The sequence below is a fragment of the Bicyclus anynana genome, chromosome 18, assembly GCF_947172395.1.
Source record: "Bicyclus anynana chromosome 18, ilBicAnyn1.1, whole genome shotgun sequence".
In the NCBI taxonomy this organism is placed as follows: Eukaryota; Metazoa; Arthropoda; class Insecta; order Lepidoptera; family Nymphalidae; genus Bicyclus; species Bicyclus anynana.
In genome coordinates this window covers 9,883,377-9,910,424 of record NC_069100.1, presented here as the reverse complement: position 1 = coordinate 9,910,424, position 27,048 = coordinate 9,883,377, and the positions used below count along the sequence as shown (strand labels likewise).

The 27,048-nt window shown below is 35.5% G+C and overlaps 4 protein-coding genes across 4 annotated transcripts; 3 read left to right on the top strand and 1 right to left on the bottom strand.

Moving 5' to 3' along the window:
* The first annotated feature begins 5,076 nt into the window (after positions 1 to 5,076).
* LOC112053786 (uncharacterized) lies at positions 5,077 to 10,324 on the top strand. Its single transcript, XM_024093338.2, has 5 exons — positions 5,077 to 5,257; positions 6,128 to 6,283; positions 7,453 to 7,538; positions 8,648 to 8,795; positions 9,566 to 10,324. Exons 2-5 carry the CDS (start codon positions 6,176 to 6,178, stop codon positions 10,205 to 10,207), a joined length of 984 nt encoding a protein of 327 aa, XP_023949106.1. The 5' UTR covers positions 5,077 to 5,257; positions 6,128 to 6,175; the 3' UTR covers positions 10,208 to 10,324.
* A 1,147-nt stretch (positions 10,325 to 11,471) lies between these two features.
* Positions 11,472 to 12,744, top strand: LOC112053780 (myb-like protein X). Its single transcript, XM_052886983.1, has 2 exons — positions 11,472 to 12,510; positions 12,719 to 12,744. The coding sequence occupies exons 1-2, from the start codon at positions 11,472 to 11,474 to the stop codon at positions 12,742 to 12,744; spliced, it is 1,065 nt and encodes a 354-aa protein (XP_052742943.1).
* A 485-nt stretch (positions 12,745 to 13,229) lies between these two features.
* LOC128198974 (uncharacterized) lies at positions 13,230 to 16,203 on the top strand. The gene is made up of 3 exons (XM_052887050.1): positions 13,230 to 13,911; positions 14,134 to 14,476; positions 15,646 to 16,203. Exons 1-3 carry the CDS (start codon positions 13,502 to 13,504, stop codon positions 15,931 to 15,933), a joined length of 1,041 nt encoding a protein of 346 aa, XP_052743010.1. The 5' UTR covers positions 13,230 to 13,501; the 3' UTR covers positions 15,934 to 16,203.
* LOC112053788 (uncharacterized) lies at positions 16,178 to 25,992 on the bottom strand. The gene is made up of 5 exons (XM_052887051.1): positions 25,786 to 25,992; positions 21,079 to 21,181; positions 20,594 to 20,837; positions 19,396 to 19,481; positions 16,178 to 18,448 (listed from the first exon to the last, which is right to left on the bottom strand). The coding sequence occupies exons 1-5, from the start codon at positions 25,837 to 25,839 to the stop codon at positions 18,354 to 18,356; spliced, it is 582 nt and encodes a 193-aa protein (XP_052743011.1). The 5' UTR covers positions 25,840 to 25,992; the 3' UTR covers positions 16,178 to 18,353.
* Positions 25,993 to 27,048: the final 1,056 nt, after the last annotated feature.

The window sequence follows — 27,048 nt, the reverse complement described above, 5'->3', positions numbered from 1 at the left end:
CGCCTAGAGATAGATAGAGGAATAGACCACAAGCTGTTGGCACTCGATTAGTTCCGATTTTGACCACCCGCAAAAATCATCTTGCGGACACTTATCGCCTTTGTCGGACCTTTTTAACAAAGAAAATAAGAAAGGCTTATTTTCCTTAGCCTAGAACTAGAAGAAAAATTCTTAGGAAATCGATAATTTCCATTCTTGGAAAAGACGAAAGCAGACCCTCATGATTTCATTATCACAGTAATAGTCCACAACCAAAATATATTCTACTTAATATTTGTAGACTACATTGTCATTTTTATGCCATATATTTTTTTGTTTGAGAACTTTCAGAACAAGAAAATACATAGAGACTTTTTTGGGAATGAATTCTGCTGAAGAATGAAAGATGAAGAACACAATACACACAGAATTTAGAGGAAAGTTTTCCAAGTTTATCATTATCAGGGCCAGATCTCTCTAATTATAAAGAGGGGATTTGGAGTTAAGACCCATCACGCTTCTTCAAATCGAGTTGGCGGGCTAAAAACGAAAACAACAAATTTCAGGGATCAAAATTAAAATTGTTTCGTAAAAATCTAGAAAACATATTGTAATAATATTGTATTCGATGTACAAACACTCGGTTACTATTGTTTTTGTATAGATGTCTGCTCGTAAGTACGAAACAAAATTCTAACCACGATGACAAATAGAGTTGTAACTCGTTTATTGTGACAATTTTTGATTCGCACGCGGTTACTTACCTTTTGTCTATGGAACACGTGTGCTATGGAGTCGCATTTAATTAGGTACTTTCAAAATTTTTTCAATCCATATCATGTCTGCACTTACGTATCCTTATAAAATGTAGCTCCATCGTCTTAGTTCTTAGATGCAGTCACAAGGTTTAGGGTTCGTTTTCCGGCTCAAGCTAGCAAAAATAAGCAATTTTAGGTTTTTCTTTCAAAATCTCCCTCGTGATTAGTTGTCTGACCTCTTTGCGCTTGTGGAACGTCCTATGAGAGTTAGAAAATGCGTTTAATGCATATACGTATCTATGGGCTTTATTAGAAGGCTCAATGTCACGGCAGCGAGCGATGGAGCGGGTTATGCTTCGAGTTTCTCTGCGTGATCGAATCAAAAATGAGTAGATCCGCAGACGAACCAAAGTCACTGACATAGCTTAGCAAGTCGCGAAGCTGAAGTGGCAATGAGCAGGCTACATAGTTCGAAAAGCCGATGGACTTGGACCCCGCACCAGAAAGCAAAGTGTTGGTCGGTGGTAGAGAGGCGCTGGATGCTGGTGGCTCGAGACCGTTGTGTTAAGAAGTCCATGCAAGAGAGCATTTTAATTAAAATATCGTCATGTAATTTGACTCCAAAGATTCCTAAGGAGATGTGGTATCCACAACGTTCAACTGTGAAGTCTTACGGAACCAAACGGTCAATTCGCTGTTCCAGGTAACCCAAAAAAAAATCGCTACGTTCAAGAATTCAAGTCATGTACAGTGGCGCAAATATTTTGGGTTACTCTTATGTACAGTTAGCGACCTTTGTACAGTTACTGTTTGCCATCGGCCTGAGAGATTAACTGCTGATTGTAGGCGTGGAGTGACGCAGATTTTCATTTCTGAGATTATAACTGAACTTGTTAGGGTGTGTCCATATTTGGCGTAAACTCAGCCAAACTGTGGCAGCGGTTCGCAGTTTAATTTTTTTTTTATTCTTTATCAGTTAACCCTTGACCACAATCTCACCTGATGGTTAGTGATAATGATGCAATCTAATAGTAGTAGGATGAAAAATCCACACCCCTTTCAGTTTCTACACATCGCTAAATCGCTTGGCAGTATGTCTTTGCCGGTAGGGAGGTAACTAGCCACGGCCAAAGCCTCCCACCAGCCAAACTTGGGCCAATCAAGAAAACCTCAATCGACCTAGCCGGGGATCGAACCCAAGATCTCTGTCTTGTAAATCCACCGCGCACACCACTGCGCCACAAAGGTCGTCACAATGATTTTCCATACGTATCAATGTCAGCCTTCCTTTTATAGTATAAGAGGAGATTTGGAGATAAGATAAGTCTCAATAGCTCAGTGGAAAAGAAGCCGGACTCATCACCGAGAGGTGGTGGTTCGATCCCCGCTCGCTGGACTATTGTCGTACCATAACACAGTCTTTTCCGACTAATTGGATGGGAACGGGAATATTGGTTATATTTAAAAGATATTGGCGAATATTCTTAAAAAAACAATGTAAATGATTACTCACCTACGCCTCGTACACTGATTGTACAGAAGCGCGGAGAAAATACAATTTGTACACACTAGGGCGGAAAATAATAATCCGCGCACTGCGGTATAGTCTTACTAATTTTTGCTTTCACGAGTAGGGCCCCTGTAGACCCTGATACGGGGGTAAGGAAGGTAGGTGACAGGGGTGTACCCTGTCACCTACCATCCTTGCCTATGAGCACGAGCTGACATACATTCATCTTTTATAATATGAGGAAGGTCTGGCCAGGACAGACTTTCAATGTAGATACCTATCAAAAGTACCCTCTTTAATGGAAGCCGGTTGCAGAACGATAGTAACGATAGCCGGTAGTTTGGAGGGGAAAAACCTGCATAATTCTTTATTAAAACCCAAATCTAACGGACATCGAACCTAAGTCTGTGTAGGTATGTGATATTAGATTGAATCATTTAGCGTTGCTTCAGTACGTGATGGGAAAACTGATCAATCTATATGTTTATATTTGACCCAATAGGCCAAAAAACCTATAAAAGTACCGATTTAGCGCATTCTTGCGAGAACCATAGTTTTATGGCAACATTATTTGTTCTCATATGTTCTCAATGTTATGTGATACTTAAAGCAAAAACCTGTATTTTCACTAGGGATTGTTAGTACATATTTAATTAGCAGTATTTTTAAATATTGATATAAGTCACCTAGACACTGAAAAACACCCATGCTCTTTACACAAGTATTTTACAGGAATCGAACCCACGGCCACGGCAGTCAGCAAGGTCATCCATTGCGCCACTCGGTCATGAAAGTTTCTTCATTGACTCCGACTGGACTGGTGGTAAGCTTCGGACTGGCTTATTAACGTCATGTAAGCAAATTCGTTCTGTCAAGTCTTTTAGCGTTTCGATCCTCAATATAGACTTTTCTCTGGCTACGATCGAAATGATAGTTAATTAGGTATATTATAAATAAATTCATCTATCTAAATCCTTCTTTTTAGAATCATATAATTAATCTATACTAATGTTATAAAGCTGAAGAGTTTGTCTGATTTTGCTTGATTGAACGCGCTAATCTTAGGAACTACTGATCCGATTTGAAAAATTCTTTCAGTGTTAGATAGCCCATTTATCGAGGAAGGCTATAGGCTATATATTATCCCCGTATTTCTACGGGAACGGGAACCACGCGGGTGAAACAGCAAGGCATCAGCTAGTTATACATAACATGAAAGGCTTTTTCAAAAATAGCATGAAATCTCACACTTTGGACAAAATCTCGGGCGCATGTTAGTGTAGTACGAATAGTCACGCGTTTACTACTGTTTTATATATGTAGATATATATAGGGAATTTAGAATTTCCCCGTTTCCCCGGTGAAATGAATCACAATCGTGGGTAAGTTGTGAGTTAATCGCCAATGATGGCACCGATAGATATAATAAAGCCGTAAACGCAAAGTCAAGGTTGTATCACCGATTTTGAGGCTATTGTTTTTCAGAGCACATCTTGCGCGGCCCAGCCAAAGCTTTTGTGGTACAGTCAGCATAGAAAATAATCAATCGGGATTTTTTTTATTAATTTGTTCTTAAAAAATATAATTGTACCTAATATTAGATTATTATATGATTTAGATTAATCTTTAGATTCGGCATACTTTGTACAAAGTGATAGATTTAACTATTGGACACATTACAAAATTTACATAATATTATAAAGTGCAAGAGTGAGTTTGTTTGTATGTTGGTATAGATGTGCAAACTTCTGGAACTACAGTCGGATTATAGAAAATATTTTTGACACTACCTACTTGAGTTTTTATGATGGGTATAATATACTTATGTATGCGCTCTGGATATCTCTAATTAGCACTTGAATTTGATATTATAAAGAGGAAAAATTTGATTGTTTGTTTGTTTGCATTGAATAGGCTGTGAAACTACTGCACCGATTTGAAAACTCTTTCACTGTTGGGAAGCTACACTATCCCCGAGTGTTATAGGCTATATTTTATTCCCGTATTCCTACAGGAACGGGAACCACAAGGATGAAACCGCGCAGCGTCTGCTTAGTCTACGAGTCTCGTAAATATGAGACATAGTGATCTAACAACCCACAGCCCAAACCACTGGACAGATCGTGCTGAAATTTGGCACACAGGTAGATGTTAGGCATACACTAAGAAAGGATTTTGATCAATTCTACCCCCAAAGGGTAGTAGGAAATGAAAGTTTGTATGAAACTTTGTCAATTTAGCGGCGATTTGGCTGAAATTTGGAATGAAAATAGATTTTACTCTGGATTAATACATGAGCTACTTTACACACTTTCATAAACTGAAACGCAGACGAAGTCGCGGGCGTTCGCTAGTCAATGGGGATGATGAATAGGTTTGAATATATTGATTTTTATGATACATTACGACATTAGTTCGTGCGATTGTGTATGGGGCATTTTTCAGGGATCCGCGGCAGCGCCGCAAATCTGACCATTTAAACCCCTGTAGCTCCGAAAGTAATGATCGCAGATACCCTGTTCCTTTTACAAAATCGCTTTACTATTAGCAATGTCTTAATTTGTATACAATTTAAAAAACTGTAATCATCCCTATTATGAAACATGCGCTAATTCATACCTTTTTCTCTTCAACATATTTTACAACTACGTAATAACTGTTAAATAAATGTGTAAAATAAAAATAATTGTACCGTGTAGTATAATTGTAATTGTTTGTCTTGCTTACAAATATTTTTTGTGCTGACTCTACCAAATCCTTATTCAAAATTCCGCGAATAAATAGGCAGTGCCCGGCGACGTTTATAAAAGACAGAGATGGATTGAAAATTTTCGCATTCTTATACATTTTGCGAAACAGTGAACAAGTACTTGTTAAATATATAAAATTTCATTTATTGTGATTTATAACCATTTAATAATCTTTTTGAGAATTTTGAATTTTCATACTTTTAATTTTTCATTTAATTTTTTTATTCGTGTTATGTGAAGCTTTTGGACTTGAGTGTTTGGTAAGTAAAGCTTTAAAAAGCTCGATATATAATTTTCTTTTGGTTTATATGTGTAAGTTCATATAGGTTTTCATATGAGATTTTGAACCGTTGCAAAGATTTCAAAATAAAAACGAATATAATAAATGAGTAAAAAAATAAATCTACGAATATAATTAATACATATAATTAATACAAGTAAAATAAAGTAATTTCTTAGCTTGGTAAAACTAAGTATCAAAACTTTTTCAGGATCTGTTTTTTCATTTTGCTGCATGTAAAATACCTAATCCTATAGGAAAATAATTTGAATTTAAGTATGTATTAAGTACTTCATCATTATCAACCCGTATTAGGCTCACTGCTGAGCTCGAGTCTCCTCTCAGAATGAGGTCTCTGCCGATAGTCCACCACGCTGGCCCAATGCGGATTGGCAGTCTTCACATATGCAGAGAAATAAGAAAATTCTCTGGCATGCAGATGTTTTTCCTTCACCGTTTGAGACACGTGATATTTAATTTCTTAAAATGCACACAACTGAAAAGTTTGAGGTGCATTCCCGGACCGGATTCGAACCCGAGTATATATACGTTTTTATTCGTTATACTTTTAAAATAAGATTGTTATTTGTTACTTAAAATAATTGTATACGAGTATAGTTTGGGTAATAATTAAGTATGAAAGTAAATAACGAAAAATAAATTCAAAATTATTTTTAATTAGTAGCTTTTTGTGTTCTAAACATTTCACGAACAAAACCGCACTGAAACTAAGGCTACATAATCGCTTCTAAACTCCTCCAACTCAATTCAATTTAATTGCTGCAATTTCAGCCAAGCATAGGTACCATACCTATTGTAAAAAAATAATATAATTTTTTATTATTTTCAGAAAGAAGTTCAACTTTATAAAAACTTCTACGCAAAAATATATTTCAAAATGGCGACAATATTTAGATGTTTGTTGCTTGTAACATTTGCGATTTATGTTATATGCGATGAAGTCGAAATGGAGGTGCAAAGCAGTTCGGTTATGAAGATGTTAAGAGTAAGTTCTCCTTATTTATATGATAAGACCCCTCATATCTTTTAAGGACCTATCCAACGATACCCCACGCTATGAGATGAACGAGGAAAAAAAAATCATTCCCACTTTACATGTAGGGGAGGTACTCTAAAAAAATATTTTTCAAGTTTTTTTTACGACTTTTCATGGTCGTACTCATGCTAAATTACATGCTTTCTAGTAGTAATAGTCTCTGCTAAACAGAACCTAAAATCGCCAAGTGATTTAGCGTTCCGTTATGATGGACTAACTCAGAAAACGTGGTAGCCCCATAGAACTTGTCAGATGTAGATAATTATGGGTAGAATGAACTTGTACCTCTTCCAAGTTAGCTCGCTTCCGCCTTAGACTGCAAAGTCACTTAACATCAAGTGAGATTTGGCTGGGGCTTCGTTTTTCATCGTATTTTCGTAATTGTGATCATCTAACATGGTTATTTCAACAAAATTATCTTGACTACGTAACTTTATATTAAATGGCAGTGATTTTTATGTTTTACGATCATCTAACATTACTTCAACGAAAATACGTAAATAACGGTTTTTCGTTGAAATAATCTTACTAATTGGTACTGTCATTTCAATATCACTGCCACTTTACGTAAAATGTAGATGTAGTACCTATGGCATTTCGTTGAAAATACGATGTTAGATTATTGCATAAACGAAAATATGATGAAAAACAAAGTAGTGACTCATTATTTCGTCATCAACCCATATTCGGCTCACTGCTGAGCTCGAGTCTCCTCTCAGAATGAGAGGGGTTAGGCCAATAGTCCACCACGCTGGCCCAATGCGGATTGGCAGACTTCACACACGCAGAGAATTAAGATAATTCTCTGGTATGCAGGTTTCCTCACGATGTTTTCCTTCACCGATTGAGACACGTGATATTTAATTTCTTAAAATGCACACAACTGAAAAGTTGGAGGTGCATGCCCCGGACCGGATTCGAACCCACACCCTCCGGAATCGGAGGCAGAGGTCATATCCACAGGGCTATCACGACTCATTATTTGAATGGTACATAATAACCCTGCAGGTGAGATTGTCAAGGGCTTATTTGTAAAGAATAAAGAAAAAGAGATCGCAGTCAATAGCTAGCTTTTCATTGAATAAAAAAAAAAACTGAATGAAAATGTTTATTTTCAGGAGATGGTAAACCAAACTGCCGCGGAAGCTTTAAACTTGCCCGCAAACGCTACTTCCATACGAGAAAACATCACTGATACGTTCAGGTACTAAACTACACTACATTAATAATCTTTTTAACATAAAAATGGAACCGACTTCAAAGACACAAACACAAAATTACTAAACCGATTTACATGAAAATGAAATGGGATCAATACTCTTTCAAAAAACAAAAATAAAAATTAAAATAAAATAAATAAAAATTATTTATTAATCACACAGTAACAAATTTCTAATACAATAAAAGAGTAGATCCCTGGCTCCCAAACTAGCTGTAACTGTATCTTGGGAGCCAGTGGATTCCCATTAGTGTTACTTTTTGATAATCTGTTACTTAATTAAGATAATCTGTAGTAGGATTCGAATTGAGAAACTCCTCTGTTTTTTGAAGTCGGTTGAAAATTAGGACACAAAGTAGTTAGTGATGATGTTATTGAAATTCATAAATGAGATAATTGGGGTTTGGGTGGTCATTTACAAGTTATAGGTACGTTGAGAAAACACGAACAAAGACGTTTAAGTAAAATTTAAACAAAATTTCATAATAGAAAAAAAAAATTAACGATAGTCCCCCAAATAGAGGGAAATTTCTCTGAATTCACCGCGGCAGTTGCTTCGACTGGTGACAGAAGGGCTGGCTCATTATTTGCGCAAAGGATCAGCCTGGCTGTCCAGCGCATACAACTATGTGCCTAATGGGACTTTTCAATATTTTCATACTGTTACTATCGCGTTGACGTAAACGCGAATTTGCAGGCAGGCAGGTCATCTCCTCCCGGACAAAAATCCAGGTGGGGGTACGGGCCTCGAGGCTATGCCTCCTTGCCCAGGTAAGGCGCGGGGGATGTTGTTCCCCCGGTCATGATCTTCCAGCCCCTTTCGGGGCTGAGACCTTTCGGCCTAAGGGTAGGTAGGAAGGAAGGATGTCAATCATGTGCCCCGCGCGGACTGCAATTTTATATGTAATTGAAATAGTTGATGGCGTTGTTTCAATTCCTTAGAAATTCGCGTTTACGCCAACGCGATAGTAACAGTATCAAACTGCCACTAGGTCCTCTGTATTGGAAATTAAATTGTTCTATTTTTAAATTACATTGTTCGATCTATAACGAGAGGAATCTAAGAGTCCCATACATCATGTCTCTTTTTGTAGCTGTGATAACCGCACTTACGGCTACTATGCAGACGTGGACAATGAGTGCCAGATATTCCACGTGTGCCTCCCAACGGAGACACCTTCTGGCCGCAACATCACCTACAAGTTCAGTTTCATATGCCCCAAAGAGACTCTGTTCAATCAGGTACTCATCTATCCTATCATTATACTTATCTATCCTATCAATATCTCTATCATTCTATCATCGATCACCGTCACCATCATCATCAGCCAACGGACATACAACATCTTAAGAACTTCCGACAACATGGTTTTAAGCCGCCTGCATCCAGTGGCTACCTGCAACTTGATTATTATCCTCGGTTTACCTGGTTGGTGGGTAGACCACTGCGCTTTCCGGTGCGAGGTCGCCATTCCAGCCCCATCAATATTGAAGTCTGTTTATAATTTTTAATTTTACATAAAATTTAACACTTTTTTCACTAAATGTATGTGAAATTATCATAGAATTATAAGTACTTGTACCGACTCGTAAATCTGTGGAAATTATACTGTTTTTTTAAGTTTTTGTCAGACTGTTTGTTCGACAGATCCTCTGAAACGGCTGGACCGATAATGACGGGACTTTCACTGACAGATAGCTGATATTATAATGAGGAATATGGGTTATATTTTATCCCCATATTCCCTTGGAAACAGGAACTACGCGGGTAAAACCGCAGTACACTGCTTGTTATATAATATTACTACCGCCTACTTGTTGTTTATATCATATTAGTACCGCCGGTTCCACGGTTTCAATCACTTACTTCCCCAATGGTGTTTGAAGCATCATTTTATATTAGCTGAATTAGTCAGCTGTCTCTAAATTAAAAAAAAAAGTTTAAAATGTTTTTAATTGATAAGAAAATCAATTTAGTAGAAACTAAGTAGTTATTTTTTCTTTTTACGCAGGAAGTACTAGTATGCACAAGACCCAGAGAATCAATCCCATGCGAAGAATCACCAAGCTTCTATGATCTTAATATGGAAATCGGTAAAATAGCAGACCCAGACAAAGAAGATTTAGATACAAACACAAACAGACAAACAGAAAATATACCTATAAAAGAAAATGTAAGTAAAAGGAAGCAAAATAAGAACCAAAATCGTAAAAAACAAAATATAATTATGGATGCTTTGTTAAAAGAAGCAGAGGAACAGATGGAAATGAATGAAGAATTCAATGACAAACCTAAAGATATCGAAATTGAACCACAAACAAAACTTGATATCCAGTATAATCCAGATATAAAAATAGTTGGACCTCAAAGCAAACCTGAAATTGGCATTGAGACAACCCAATATCGACCTGAAGTCGACGTTGGAATGACCCAATACAACCCTGAAATGAAGAAAGAATCCCAATATGAAACTGAACCTAAAATAGAACCGGTTCAATATGAAACAGAAGTTAATTATGAGACAAGCAAATCTAAGCCAAATATCCCAGAAATGAATGATGAATTAGAGAACACGAGATTGGGTTCAGAGAGAAGTAGTAAAAGGACAGGCAGAAAAATCTGGAGAGGTTCTATGAAATTTAAAACAGTATAGTTAAATTTTTGTAGTAATGATTGTCAGCATATTAAAAAGGATATTGTTTGTAAATAGTTTAAATTTTTAATATAATTTAAGTAATCCTGACGATGCCTAATAAAAGGATAATATTTGTTTGATATTTTACTTTAGGAATAATATAATAGAACCTTTTAGGTCGAACCTCGAAACATCGCACCTCAATACGTCGCAAACCTCAAGTCATAAAATTATTGTTAACTTCCCGTGTCCTTGACTTTAAGTCCTAAAACCTTTATAATTCGAAATTATAAATCTCTATATTTTGAGCTAATTAATGAGTTCAAAATATTCATCTTCATCCCTACATGAATTTGATGTATTTATTTTTTTATGCTATATACACACGTCATACAGTTTTTTTCCGTGCTCAAAAATATGATGAACCGTTCCGACTGATAGGTAGACTACGGGTAGAATTGAAAAGATGCATTAACTTCTCTGAAATAAATAAACATTAATCAATGAAAATGATTAGGTAATACACTATTGAGAGCCATCAATTTTCAATTAAGGACCAATTTTATGCAATAATTAAAAATTACGTTGTTTTATAACTCAATTATGTATATGAGTAGTAAACCGTATCACTTAAGTATGTTCTACCTACCCTTTTTTCCTTATCTGTAAATTAAACAGCTTTTATTACAAAAAAACAATTAATGCTTTATACGCATGATTTGCTGTAAAAGGAATTTCAATCTTCGAATCAGTCGTTTTAGTTCATGTCCAAATCATGTTGTATTTAAAAAAAATTACGTAATTTGAAATAAAAAAAATGTATAAATTATTTTTATTTATTTTTACATTTAAATGTGTAATAGCAGACAACGATGAAAGTAACGAAAGATATATAGATTTGTTACCAGAAGAAGAAAAGCAAGACTTTCTAAATAGGATAGCTAGAAGAATTTTAGAAGGAATAAGGAGTAATGACACGCCAAATGAATCACATGTAGACATAACTGACGATCAACTAGATGCCCATGATGCGTTTGTTCAAGAAATAATCAGAGAAGAATCTGATAATTTAAAAAACGAGAAAAGAGCTCAAAATTCAAAGGAAATTATTGAAATAAATCGATTTGAAGGAAATGATGATAATGCAAATGAACATATTGATAATAAAGCCCAGCCACGGTCTATAAATAAGGAAGATCATATAGATTTAACTTTACGCAAAGGAAGAAGACAAAAAAGGAAAAATGGCGTTGATGAATTTGAAAAAGAAATAACCACAGAAATGCCTTTTGATGTTATTCCCGTAAAAACTGTTTACGATGAATTTCAAAATGATGGTATAAAAATGAATGCTATACCTGCAGTAACATTAGAAACAGAACAGAAAGAAAATGCTTCTAATAGAGATGAAGAAATAATTGCGGATGGTGTAAGAGATTCAAATAATTTAACATTTTTTAATGACAATTTAACTAACGATGATCTACGTGAAACGGATAAAATTGAAAAATCAAGAAATTCAAGGTTCTTCCATAGTATACCCAAACTTGTAACTACAGAAGTATTAGATTTTAGGCCTAAATTAAATGAAAATATTAAAACAATCCAAGATATAAAAGATGAAGAAGAGATCTCACCTTTACTTACTACAGTAGTCGATGAAAGTACTAGAAGTACGACAATTGACGATGCTACTACTACACAAAGCATATACGAAAGTGAAGAGAGGGGAAAAGAAGATAGTACTCAAGTATATAATATATCTGTCGACAGTGACACAACATTCACATCTACAGAATTCAAAGTAACCACACCTTCTAATGACGTCACAGACAAAACTACAGATGAAGAAAGTAAATCAACAAGTAACTTTTCTAATATGGATTTACAAATACCAACAGAAAAAGATTTTCAGAATATAAGTGATTCAGATGAAAGTAAAGATATACAAACCGTAAAAAGTGTAACTGAAACATTATTACCAGAAGATAAAGTTACTGTAGCAGCGCATACAGAAGATTTACTAACATCTGCTACAGAAACTATTTCACAAAATAGTTCGTTTTTTGAAGTTTCAAGTATTACGAAAATTAACGATGAGAATTTAAAAAACATGACATCAATGACATCTATAACTCCACCAGAATTAACCGACGTTAAAAGTAATATAAGAAAAGCTAATAATAAAGAACAAATAGATAACAATGAAAATATTTTGAGGGCTAAAGATCGTTTAGATATCTCTGAAATAAATGAAAACGCATCAGTTCAAAATATTGATGATAGTTTTAATAAGAAAGTGTACGAAGTGTATGAAGTTGGTAAGTTATTTATATTGGACTTTATATGTTGGTTTAGTAGTCATTGAATAAAATGAATAGTATTCAATAACAAAGCGATCATAAATGACCAGGTATAAAATTAAAAAAAATTACTTCGAAGGATAGTAGATATTAGCAATCTTACACTAGGAAATAGTTTTTCACAGTGCTGAATATAAACATGTAATATATTTAAACCACTAAACAGTGCAAGTTAGACAAGGCAGTAATTAGTAAAATGTGTTGGTGCAAGATAAGGTACAACGTAAGGCAACATTAAATGAAAACATTCAATAAAATTGTCATCTAAAACTTAATAATTATAATCATAATTTCAGACCCTAGAAAACCACATTTTGCATCTGCTGGTGAAGCAAAGCAAAGTAATCATCCTTTATACATTCCCGTTTATAATTATGCTCCAAAAAATGCATATTTTCAACCTTATAATAAGCTAGGACCAAATATGGAAGATCTGGAAAAGCAACATAGCGCAAAAAGTAAAACAGTCCAAAATAATAATCATTATAATGTACATAATACAAGATACCGTTTTTCGGGTTACAATAAAAACAAAAAAGGAGAAAACTCGCATAAAAGTATAAGGGATGATAAGGAATCTTACGAGTATAAAAAGCACAAAGTAAATCCATTTGATTATATGAAACCAGTTACACAAAATTTGTTTTATCAAAATATTTACTACAATCCATTTGATTATGCGGACGCAGATTACTCTTTTGGTCGTGAGAGTATTTTAAGAAGAAGAAGCAAACAATATAAAAATAGTCATAAAAACAGAGATTTGAAAAGTCGGAGATATTTTCCTGATTCTAATGAGAAAAATCATCCTATAAACAGTATTCATAATAGTGATAACTTAAAAGACCATGTTAGGGCAATAAGGAATATTTTATATCTACAAAATATATTTGGATATGTCCCTAAAGCAAGTGAGAATAGAAATCGAAAAGTCAATCGATATTTTCAAATGGATTCAGTATCTAATAAATCAAAAAATATAGCAAATCACATAGCAATCGATTATTATTTTGGAAGAGCTGATTCTAATGAAGAAAATAAAATATATCGGAAAATCAGCCGTAAACGCAAATATAAATATGGAAATTCAAATTTTACACCTTTAACGCCAAAACCACTTGACATTAAAATAATTAAATCAGAAATGCCAAGAAAAGAAAGAGTTAAAATAAACAGCCTAGAACTAGAATTTAATCTAGACAGTCAAAAAACCAGAGACCCATTTGAGAAAATGTTTGAATCCCTGTTACTTGTGTTAAAAGACTCGATAAAACATGAAAATGATAAATTGCTTAAGTATGATTGGTTAAAAACAACTGTCAATATTCAGGCAGCTATAAGAAAATTAATGGATTTGACGTAAGTATTATTACAGGTAATCTTTTACCGCCGAATTCCAGAATATCCAATATCCATAAGCTTTGTGTGTAAGACATTTTCAAAATGTAATATTGGGCAGTCAGCTCTTTGGCAACTTTCTGGAGAAGATCAATTATTGCAGTATCATGTCCTGTTGAATCTACATATAAAAGTTACAAAACCTTATGCGATACCAAAAGTAATCAATTTTAACAATTTCAGTGAACAGTTGAAAAGGGGTGAGTTTATACATCCTAAAGATGTAGAATTATTAAAATACATAATATACCTTTTTAAATCATCGAAAATAATTTTAAAAAAGGAATCAGAGATTAGAGATTTGAACAAAATAGAAAATTACGATCCAGAGCGTGCAACGAAAATTGTTGTAAAATTTCCTAAAAAAAGAATAATTAAACAGCCTATTAGGTTATGGATGGAATATGCTGCCTTATTGTTAAGAGGTGAAAGAAAAATGAATTTCGGTTCTCACGAAGATGAAAAGCTGTCTTTACTAGATGACTTTGAAGATTTTCTTCAGGCACTTCTTTTTAACCTGAATGACGTAAGTAAAGAATAAAATTCGTCAATATTTACAAGTTACAATTATTAGAAGTACTTTAAAATATGTAGTAGTATAGAGCTTTTTGTGACGGAGCTCATCCGGGGAAGTAGGTACTGGTACTACCACCATGCAATATATAGTCTAAGATCTGGCATTAGAAATATATACCCTCATCTGTTATTTATCAGTGATAAGAAACTAATGACAGATAATAGTCACAGAGACACATTGCAAGTAGTTTGCAATAGAGATAGTAGATAAAATGCGGCCAGACACATTCTTCATAAAAATCCAAGAAACCATGAATTTAACTGTATTAAGTTAAATTAGTAGGTTGTATATTTTTGCGCATGGATTTGTTAGCAGGATGGTTTACCACTTACCATCAGGTTAGTTGCCTTACTTATGTGGTCCCTTACTTATTACCTAAAAAAAAGCGACCTATTTCTAGAGACTTTCCATTTTATTTGCATTTTAATTAAATACGAGTAGTAACAAATTTAACTTTCGGGCACATCTATTCGAAGCGATTACCATTTCGCATGTACAATTTTAGTATCGGGGTACTGTTAACAATGGGGATGATGACAGTTTTTAAATTGTATATAAATTAGGAGTATGCTAATAGTAAAGCAATTTTGTAAAAGGAATAGGGTATCTGCGATCATTACTTTCGGAGCTACAGGGATTTAAAGGGTTAGATTTCTGGCGCTGCCGCGGATCCCTGAAAAACGCCCCATATAAAATGGCACGAACTAATGACGTCGTAGGTAATGATCGTTATATTTGTATGTGCGTTCAAACCAAATTACTAATATCTTTGTTATTTGTGCGTTTATGTTTATAGTTCATTTATTAAAAAATGTCACATTTAATGTAAGGAAGCTAAAACTGTATGAATTTTCATCTAATTACGATAAAAGATTTTTAATAGATTTGAAATTTTATAATCTCATTTATTTTGCAAATATCCAGACAACCTTTGCTTTTTATTTATAAATTAGTTAACATTGACCCTATTTACCCGAATGTATCATAAACATCAATATATTCAAACCTAGTCATCATCCCTATTGATGCAGTTTGTACATGTAATTGTTATTTGATACATAAGAGTTCTCGTAGTTAATTAAATAGATAACTAATTAAACATTAATATAACTTTGCAGCTACACGACGCAGTGAAGCACATATCATTAAAAACTGATTACAAAAATCAAAACTGGTTAAAAGACCTTAAAGCAATATTTTTTGAAAAGGGAAATAGGAAACGCTTAGGCAAACTAATATTACACCTAGGACTGTCAAGATTTTTGGATTCTGTAGAAAACAGTTCTTCACATGTGGAAAGAGACTTTAGAAGTTTCGTAAATACGAACAGAGAATCTGTTGTTAAGAGTAGAGAAGAATGTTTATTTGTATTAAATGTTCTAGAAGAATTAAGTAAAGTAAAATAGCTCTTTATAGATGGCTTAACAAGAATAGACTGTTTGGAAGATACTCGTAAAGAAGTAGTCGTTCTATTTCGGCAAGTCCGTTTTGCTTTACATACTTCCAGAAGTAGACAATAGACAAACTAATTGTGTTTAATTTTCTATAAATTAAAATTAGCTTACTTTTACTATTCTTAATTTTCGTATAATTTTCTAAGGCTTTAAATATAGGTAATAAATTAATTTAGCCATTAGTTACACAACGAAACTTAATAAAGATTTTATTTTTTGGAATTATTATTATTTACATCAAACCTTCTTAAATAATAATATATAATTTTAATAAATAAGTAAAATGACTAAATCTAAAATCACAAATGATCACCTTAATATAGATAAACAACTTATAAAAGATATATTAAATATACTTGAAACCAAAGCTTTTGACATGTGTAAGAAAATTGCATTATTTTGTGATATTAGTTATGTACTCGTATGTTAGGTACTTTAAAACTCATATTGTAAAAGTATAGCTCCACATGCCAGGATCGTTGGTGTAAGCTATACTAGGTAATGTAATTGCTTATCATCAGTTTGGTGTGAATTATTTAATTGTAATAAAAAGAAAACTATTTCGTTCATTTCAAGTGCTTTTCATTTTATACAAATATTTAACTAACCCCTCTGGCGTAATCATGATCAATTGTTTACAGCAAAGAAGTTGGGTCAGTCATTTTACATTATTTAATTTCAGGCGGACGAAGTCGTCGTCCTCTAGTCATCATCATCATCATCATCATATCAGCCGATGGACGTCCACTGCAGGATATAGGCCTTTTGTAGGGACTTCCAAACATCATACATACATACTGAGCCACCTGCATCCAGCGAATCCCTGCGACTCGCTTGATGTCGTCAGTCCATCTGGTGGAGGGTCGACCGACACTGCGCTTACTAGCACTTTGTTTTGTCTTCTAGTATAGTTTCTATGTTATAATATGTATTATAACAAAATACTATTTAACGCACTTAATTTAAGATTAACTTAAAATGTATGTACTATCTATACTTATAATAAATCTGTAGAGAGGTCAATTCTGTACATGAAATATATTTCCAAAATAACTATCAGGGGGTGATTAGTGATCGATACTGATGCCAAAAATGCAATCAGTAAAATTTTTGTCTGTCTGTCTGTCTGTCTGTCTGTCTGTCTGTCTGTCTGTCTGTCTGTCTGTCTGTCTGTATGTTCTTTATAGAAACAAAAACTACTCGACGGATTTTAACGAAACTTGGTACAATTATTCTACATACTCCTGGGCAGGTTATAGTATACTTTTCATTACGCTACAATCAATAGGAGCAGAGCAGTGAAGAGAAATGTTGAGAAAACGGGAGAAGTTACTCAATTTTTTAAGCTTCCGTCGCGTGTACAGCCTTAATGGTTAAAGTTAGATAGAAATCATGTATGACGGAAATGTTCTCCTTAAAATGATCTATAAAAACACAACAGCATATATATGTCTATCTTTTATGGTTGACTCACAATAACACGTGTAACTCCCGATAACTTAGCATTTCGGAGCTTTCTAATTATATTTGTCTACTCTTATGTTTATAACACTCATCACTCATCCCTAACTAAAAAAGTTAACATTATTACCTATTCAATAAAAAAAGAATCATAAAAATCGGTAAAGAAACATCAAAGTTATACAAGAAATACGCTAAACCATTGCGTGTGAATACTAATTCATGCTAAATGGATTATTTTTGTGTAAAGGTTGCCGCGCTCGACGCGACTCGCGGGGGGGGGAATAAATAAAGAAGTGCAGCCTTAATGAGTAGGGTAGGGGTAGGGTAGGGGAAAGGTAGGGGTAGGGTAGGGGTAGGCAGGGGTAGGGTAGGGTAGGGGTAGGGTAGTGGTAGGATAGGGGTAGTTGAAAGTTTACAACGACTTTCACGCGGACAAAGTCGCGGGCGTCCGCTAGTATTTCATAAAGTTAGGTATACCTAATAAACTATCAAAATACATTAATTTATCTTATTTATAAATAATGGAATGATTTATCTTTGGACGTAAACTTTGCACCATTTATTTTTTCTGTTGTGTAAGTTTTTCTTAAAGTTTTCTTATAATACTTGTAGGTATAATTAAAAAATAATGTTTTATTAATTAAATAAGTTTTAGATATATCTTCTAAGTGTAACCAATAACTTCCAATAATTTAATTTTTGTAGTGTGTTGTGTAACTATAGGGGTGGCAGTACTGGCAAAATGCCACAGGCGACTGGCTCGACGGGGCCCGAGAGAGACCTTGAGCTCAAAAATAACCAAACATTTAAAAAAATCTACATGACGAATGTCCTGGGACCCCATCTAACGAATTTGTTACGGCCCCAGATGGTATAGTACCCCACTACATGGTATATTTAAACAGGAGTTATGCTTCAGTTTCTAATTCTGCTTCTATTTCTTCTGGTGTTCGAAGGTCGATGGCGAATCTCTTCTTTAGAGTTGGTGGTCGTTCGTCCGATTCTGAAAAATACATTATAAGTTTAAAGTACTACTGAAACCTTCCACCAAATCATACTCGAGCCAATTTATAAAATCAAAATTTGTTTAGCAATAAGTTAGATCCCAGCTGTGAATCGAGTCCAGGACGCCCTGTTAGCAACAATGCCGTTACTCTAGAACTCACACAAATGGCATCGAGGACTTGTTCCTCTAAAGTTTAAAAATAATTAAAGGCACCATCGTCAAATCTGCAATCGGTCAGCGATTATGTACTAGTAGGTACTAAATAACATATTTATTCATTTATTTATTAGTTTTTTTTTGACATTTTAGTACTTCTTGAAAATGTTTAACTGTTTTTCGGAGCACTATGTACTAACTGTAGGTGTATCAAATAAAATAAAAATGCCAAGGAGACCAATATAACGCAGAGTAGTAATATTTTTCTAAAGGAAGTATGGCTTCTACTAAGACGCTGAGTTAGCAAACAGGATTTTCTCGGAACTATTGCGATCTTTAAAAAAGCATTGACTACAATGTTTAGCTAGATTTATAAATAATTATAGACATGCTTGGGAGAGTTTATAAAGAGTAAAAAAAGCATTTTTGTAAAAACAAAGATATTTGTTGTATGTTTGCATGAGTTCCTTGTTTTTTTTAACATGGGGAAATCCTCATGGAAATCTTTTTGCCACGGGGAGGCTAGAAAGTTATGTCGGATTTCAACCGACTATAACCCCAGGGTGTTCCAACAGGTCGCCTGATGACTGAGCCACCGGAATGTAAGCTACAGTAAGACCAGCCAACGACACTTGTAAATCAAGCTCTCCTCTAGTGTTGTTGAAATCGCATCGGGAATACTAAAAGTGTCAACAACATGAGGACTTATCTCCGGAGGGCGACAGATTCCCCAAGAGAATCCACAATGTACGTATGAATTCCTGGATCAATTGCCACGATTGAATTACCTGGATTCGCCTGTATTTCTTTCACCCTCCTCGAGTAGTCTTGGAACGCGGCTGCCAAGGAGTAAGTTAGGCGCCTCGCAGCATTCCTGAAAACATATAAAAAGAAATTAGGACAGAAGAAGAAGAAGAATATGTTCTAAAGAGTTTTAAAGCATAAATAAAGTTGGTACAGTTACAATATTTCACTACACTGGTCAGTCAATATTAATTAAAATTACCCAGTTAATATTGCATGTTCGAGATCTGATTTATTTCGCAATACTATTTTGTTATCAGATAAAACAAATGTTTATCTAAGTTACTTTTCCCATGGATGTTCCGTGGTGATCGAAGTTATGTAGGTCATATCAGCACTCTTGATTTAGAGCAAATATTATCAGCGCAATATTGATTTTGGAAGTGTGATTAAATCTTGTCTTTTTTTTGGTCATGGTGACAATCACACCATTCTCTTCTCCTCGATATTTTGTCTTTTTGGTCCGGTGGTTAGCCCAGTTGGTGATCATGAGGTCCTAAGTTTGAATCCTAGGCCGGGCAGTGAACTAATGAGTTTTTTTTTGTTATAAGAAACAAGCGGACGACCGCGATTTCTCTCGCTCTCTTAGACCTCCTTAATCCGGCCCTCTCGCAAAATACATTCTTAGCGGATCTAATATCTATAAACTACCTCCCTGCCAAAACCTTTGTATGTCAAACGGTTTTTGAGATTTCTTGATGAATGTCCTTTTTAACCGACTTCGAAAAAAGGAGGAGGTTCTCAATACGAGTCTTTGTTTTTTTTTTTTAAATTCAAATATTAACATTTCGAGTTAACATTGCGCTGTTACACTTTCATGTCTCCAAGAGCATTTTAAGCCGTCGTTTCTGGTCGGTATAAATAAAGTATGTAGTGTGTTCAATCTGATATCAATAGACGATAAACACAAAAGCGACGCCAGATCATAACCTGAGGGGAAAAGTGTATTGTACCCAGCTTTGCATTGCATTTGGCTATATTTTAGGAATCTTAAGATCTTCTTGCCCTCCCTTGACGACGCTCTAGAATAAACAATCGTCAAAAAAGCCTCGAAGCTCGCTGTTGAGGCCGGACTCAAATTCAAAAGAGTTTAATCCCCAATAACTTATACTAGAATTAGCTATTGTCATAGTCAATTCTAGCATAATCTTTTCATTAAGTTAGAGCGGAAAAGTATCTTACCTGGATTCACAAACGAAAGCGTGACACTCAAATGGATTCAAGCCTTTGACATCAGCATTATCCTTCACAATGATCATAGAGAACACCCTGGTGTACACCAGATCCTGGACTCCGTAGGAGATGGACTGGATATTGAAGAACACGGCCATGTGCTCGAACTCGTCCTTATGTGGTCCTTGGTGGTGGGTCTCAAGGTGAACACCGTCGACTGTTATTGTTAATTTCACTATAGGCAGGATTTGACCTGAAAGAATTTGATAATCTGTATCAGACTTTTAGTCAGGAGTTAGCAAATTAGGAGATTAGGTTAAGCCGGAGGTTCTGTTTACTATCCAGCTAGTCACGGGACTTTGATGAATAAATTATATCATCTCTTAGATATCCATGACTTTTTCTATCCTCTCTCATATATTTATTGTGCAAGTATGCTAGCTAGCATATGAAAGTTTTGCTTTCATTCAACTGAATCATGCTTATGACTATACCTGGAGGTAGTGCCTTGGCTGCCGCAACCATGAGATCGACGGGTTTCCGCGTGTGCTTGATGCCCCATAACCCACGCGCGTCGCTTTGTCCCAGATACTTTACCTGGAATATTAAAGTTTATATACTAATTATTTCATTTTAGTGCGTTGGTAATCTTTGAAAGGTCATTCATCACTAAATCTCGAAAGCCACTTGACGTGCAAAGATGATACAGAAAGAACGGATTTCGCAAGAGGGCCGGATTAAGGAGGTCTAAGGTAGGATAAAGTTTCGGGTGTCCGCTAGTTACTCTCTCTAGTTTATTTTTATAGTAATGATTGATGGAACTCACAGGTGGTAAGTGGAATATATTCGCCCGTGTCAATACCTATATTCTGGGAAGTCTGAACATTGTATTACCAAACGCGTTTGTGTGTATAAACTGAAAGGACGATCCTTCACCTCCTCCGTAACTTGGCCCGCAAATTCCGTTCTTAGCGGTCGTCTGCAAACTAAAAACTACCAACCGGTCAATTATCTACTTTGCATGTCAAATGGTTCTCGAGATTTTGTGATGCCTTTGCTTTGATATAAATAGATATATAAGGCAATTGTTTGTAACCTTCAAATGATCTCTATAACATAAAAATGGAACCGACTTCAAAGAATCAATCTGGAAGTATACTCTTTTAAACGAAAAAAAAACAATATTGGTTAATAAATGACGACGAAGTCATGGGGTAACAAACATTCGTCAAATTGAGAACCTCTTCCTTTTATTGAAGTCGGTTAAAAATATAATTTGTACACTAAAATTAGAGCAACTTTATATTCATAACAACAATATCGAAATATAAACTCTCAAACAACAATTGTTGTTGTTCAACAATGGCAGCGAACAGTTCATAATCTTGTAACATCTAATCCCACGAATTGTTTTTATGGAGTAATTAAATGAGGGTCAAATTTATGTATGCAATGTTTTTAAGGACATACCTAATTACTTGATACAGATCTCAATGCTCCAAATGATCTGGCAGCTTATAATTTGCTTTTATGCTACTATACGTGGTATATAAAAAAAAAGAAATTCTTACTCTAAGAAGAGCACTACTAAAGGGGTAGTGCAACGGAGGCACCGGCGAGTTTAAGGGAGGACCTGGAGCCTACCAAATAGGCTGAGAGTCGCCATCGAGGGGGTTTTAGTGGTAAGTTCCACATAACCCGTCTTGTCCCCCAGTAAGTTGGGTATCTCAGAGAGACCCCCGAAACAAAAAGAAGGTTCGTTTATCGTACTTCGAATAAGGGAGAACAGTATTCACAGCCAAGTGCAATGGGCACTGGATGGGAAATCTAGTAGGTACGTTTCTACCACAATAGATAGAAAACAGACAAAATGTAGCCACTGTTCCATAAAGAAGAGGAAAAAAGGAGGAACAAAAATATTCATAGTTAATGTACTAGCTGTTCCGGCAACAATGTTTTGCCTTATATTTTGGGGTAGACCACCCTAATCACTTAGGGTATGAAAAATAGATAACATCTATTCTTAGACCTATCGAATATACATATAAAACTTCATCAAAATCGGTCCAGCTGTTTCGGGGGAGTATGGCAACTATCACTGTGACACTAGAATTTTGTCTAAAAAATAGTTATCGAGAGCGTCATTCATTTAGTGTTGTGCTAAATCTAGTGAAGTAGGTACCGACATCGTCTGCGGGGCAATGGGCATTCCACCATGAAGTGTGGTGTGTGTAATTGGAGCGGACGTGAGCGGAAGTGACGTCATCGCAATCAACATGGCGCCCATGTCCCGTACATTATAAAGTTTAATTATGTTTCGAGCGTTTTGATCAATTTAATGACATCATTCTGAAAATGTCGAATTTCGTTTCGCTGTGTAGAAACACAGTCACTGCTTAAAGTTCAAGTTTATGACTCTATAAGTAGTTTTCAAATTTGTAAAAATTAGAAAAAAAAAATTGAATACGTATATTTTTTTGTAGATTGATAATTATTCATTTTTTTTTCATTCTACGGAGCGTTTGGCAGCAATCATGCCTGACTATCAGCCATGATGCAGCCAATGGTTCAATGCACTTTTTGCCTATTTACTATTAACTTGAATATGTTGTAGTGGTTAGGGAAACCGGAAGCGTTCCATAATTTCGCAGTGCGAAGCAGGAACGAAGAACCAAATTTCTAGCCTGCTCTGATGTTGCAACAAACAGAACCCCGCTGGCCAGGGCCTCTGTACCAGCTGTATCAATGATACGGAACCCCCGGACTACAGAGGCCCCTTACGTGTGAAAGCAAAAATTTGTAAAATGTAATCCACAATCTCACTGAATTTGGTGCTTCCCAGAAAAAAACTGCCTATAGCATTTAACTTCAGAAATGAAAAAGTCAATAAAAGTAATCTCTTTATTTGCCGGGGCATCCAAATATTGGAAACATCGTGCGTCGGTTAAGTCACTGTCATATTTATTAGGCAAGAATTTTTGTTTCTTTTGTAAGTTACCCTTAACTTGGGCCCCCCAATTAAATTTGATATATCATATAGGGCCATAGGGCCCCTCCAAGGCACGTTACGCCACTGCCGCTGGCATATATTTTCTGTTTTCGTGTACTGTTCAGCTATTATACGCCTCGTGTTCAGAGCGGACTCGGAATTAAGCGCATACTACATAAATGTATGGACTTGAGAATACTATAAGCGAATAAAAGAATAAACGAAAATGTGAACTCTCCATCGAACATTTAAAAAAAATCTTCCTTTAAAGTCTCAGAAATGGGATGTTTTCATTTTCCTGTCAAACTGATGAATGAACCCAAGATATTGATACATCCTGTGCATTTCGTGGCACCTATTGACATTAGCAATAGTCATCATACTCAGTCACTTAATCGGGTTGTAGAAGTTATTGGTGTCAAAAGAACTGACCTCGGCGTCTATTAGTGCGCTGGTGAGGATTACTATCGTATTTATGTCAGATGTGTCAAGTTTCTTATTTGCTTAATTGTGCGGAAGTCTTTGATGTTATGTAGTTACTATATACGCCTGCGTTAAGTTAATTTGAGACTTGAAAACAATAATTGCTGTAGCTTACAGTCATGTTAAGTATATTTTTCAAAATCAACAATCTAATGCAAAATTAATTCATTTTAACTAGGCTTATTAGAAAAGCACTTTTGAAACGTTTACGTTACAGGATTGTAAATAGACCAGCGGCTTAACTCGAAAAATGTTTTTAGTTTTTGATATACCCTAACTTTTGAACCACATTGTAATATTGGTACCAAAATTATTGTTGTAACAAACTACATACGATGTAGTATTTTTTTTTTTGATTCGATAACCGGACATTGAAATAAACGATGAAATTGTCTAAAGGAGATGGTCCAAAATTGTATGGAGCCCAGGATCAGTTGTTGCACCCTGGCGGAAATAAAATAAAATGACGTTTTCAATGCAGTAGTCGATTTGACGTTTGCTGTTAATTGTCATGTCATAGTTGCTTTATGGGCGCCATTTTGGTATAACTAAAAAATTTAGGTTTTAATTTTATTAATTTCTTTTTATTTAGTTAGATTTATTGACTTATTATTTAGATTTTAATAAAATCCTTGGATTTTTAAATTTTAATGATTTGGGGTACAAGAGTGAAGAGTGGATATGAAATGGACCATCACCTTTCTAGTTTTAAAAATTTAATACAATTTTCACTTCTAATCATGATATCTTAGGTTTCATCACCTTCAATGATTTATTGTGAGTGACGTTCGCATGTACCTTAAAAGCTAAAAAAAAGTGCATCTTAAAATCATTATTATTTTATTGCCTGTCTACCAAAACCAAAATCTCGGGAACGCGTAGAGGTATCGAGTTGAAATTAAAACCATATACTCTGTTCTACAGTACCTGAAGCGTGTCGTCACCAGACACACACATGGCCGGCATTTTCTTATTATATCAATCCTTCATAATCAACAACCATTAGGATATGTATCCACCGACAACCAGTAAGTTATTCAGTTTTGTAACGACATCCAAGCAAGCATAACGGAACTAGTTACGAAAACCTACGCACAGTGTTCTGTGTTACTCAACTGTTATATTTGCATCATTATTCCATTAATACATACTTGTGAAGTTGTTAATGATTTAGACATTAACTCTTTAGAGATTAACTTGGAAATAAATCTTGTTGGCAATTTCTAATGCTGTCTATTCATCAGTCATCGTTAACAGGTACAACCCCGGCAAGGGGTTGGAAGAAAACACCGGGTTAGTAAGATCCCCCGCGACACGCCCGGGCTAGGAGGCATTGCCTCGAGGCCAGTACCCCCGCCCCGTCTTACACGAGTCGGAGAAGACCCGACGTCTCTTTAACAGGTATTGTTTACTATGATGTGGCGTGAATAAGTATTTAGGGTAGCCTCCATACGTAAAGGTTACACAAAATAAAAAATAGGTTGGTTGTGAGTTCTGAGGGTAAGGTCTCATTTTTGCAAAGTCTTTGCCGGTAGAGTGGAAACTAGCCACGGCCGAAGCCTTCCACCAGCCAGACCGATTCCGGGCCGATTAGGGTTTTCTTAATCGGTCCAGGGATCGAACCCAGGACCTCCGGAAATATATATACTTCTCCAGATGGGCTTCATCAGAAAAGCTCTACCACTAAAACTTAAATTGAGGCTTTTAATTGATTTTCAGGAAAACTTACTTGAAAAGTCATCGGCAAGTCACTGACTGTGACAGGTCCATCGCTGTCCGCCATTTTGAATTTTGTTTGACTTCACTTCACTTAACATAGGTACATAATATTTTACACGATTTCTTTTAAAGTTAAGGAACAGTATTATCACTGTGAACTTCACTTATGCGGGTCTTTAATTTTTTTATCCAACACAGACGTGTATTCTTGTTGCTACGCCATCTGAAAAAAAAAATATTCTTAGTTCATTACACTTTATTAGGTCTTTCATCAAACAGTGCGTGTTGCCAGTGATGACCTATGGTTCTGAGACTTGGTCGCTAACTATGGGCCTCATAAGAAGGCTCAGTGTCACGCAGCGGGCGATGGAACGAGCTATGTTAGGAGTATCTATGCGTGATCGAATCAGAAATGAGGAGATCTGCAGAAGAACCAAAGTCACCGACATAGCTCAACGAGTTGCGAAGCTGAAGTAGCTGAAGTGGGCGGGGCACATAGTTCGAAGAGCCGATGGACGTTGGGATTCCAAAGTGCTGAAATGGAGACCCCGCACTAGCAAGCGTAGTGTTGACCAACCTCCACCAGGTGGACTGACGACATCAAGCGAGTCGCAGGGATTCGCTGGATGCAGGTGGCTCAGTATCGTGATGTTTGGAAGTCCCTACAAAAGGCCTATGTCCTGCAGTGGACGTCCATCGGCTGATATGATAATGATGATGATGAGGTCTTTCATAAGGAAACCTACATGCTCATATTCTAACGGTCGAAAAGTTGACAGTGGCGGGCAGTGGTTCTCTGGCTAGAAAAAAAATACTTTTGGCACTCGGGAACTGCCGCGGTAATTTTTTTATCAACTTACACAATTATGTATTTATTTATTTTATTCACTATCTTTGACGTATGCAAGTTGACATTTACGAAACTAGCTGTCGCTAAGCGGTTTCACCCGCGTGGTTCCTGTTCCCGTAGAAATACGGGGATAATACTACTGAACTAATGCATTCAGTGAGTAATAGCGAAAAATATGATGGCGAAGTAATATAAGTTAAAAATTATGATCTCATGTTAGCGGTTAAGTCATTTTATGAGAATAAATAAAATCTTAAACCTTAATATATAGCATATAGCCTTCCTCGTTAAATGGGCTATCTAACACTGAAAGAATTTTCGAAACAGTAGTTCCTGAGATTAGCGCGTTCAAGCAAACAAACAAACTCTTCAGCATTATAATATTAAGTAAAAAATTAAGATTCTATATAACAAACGTTATCC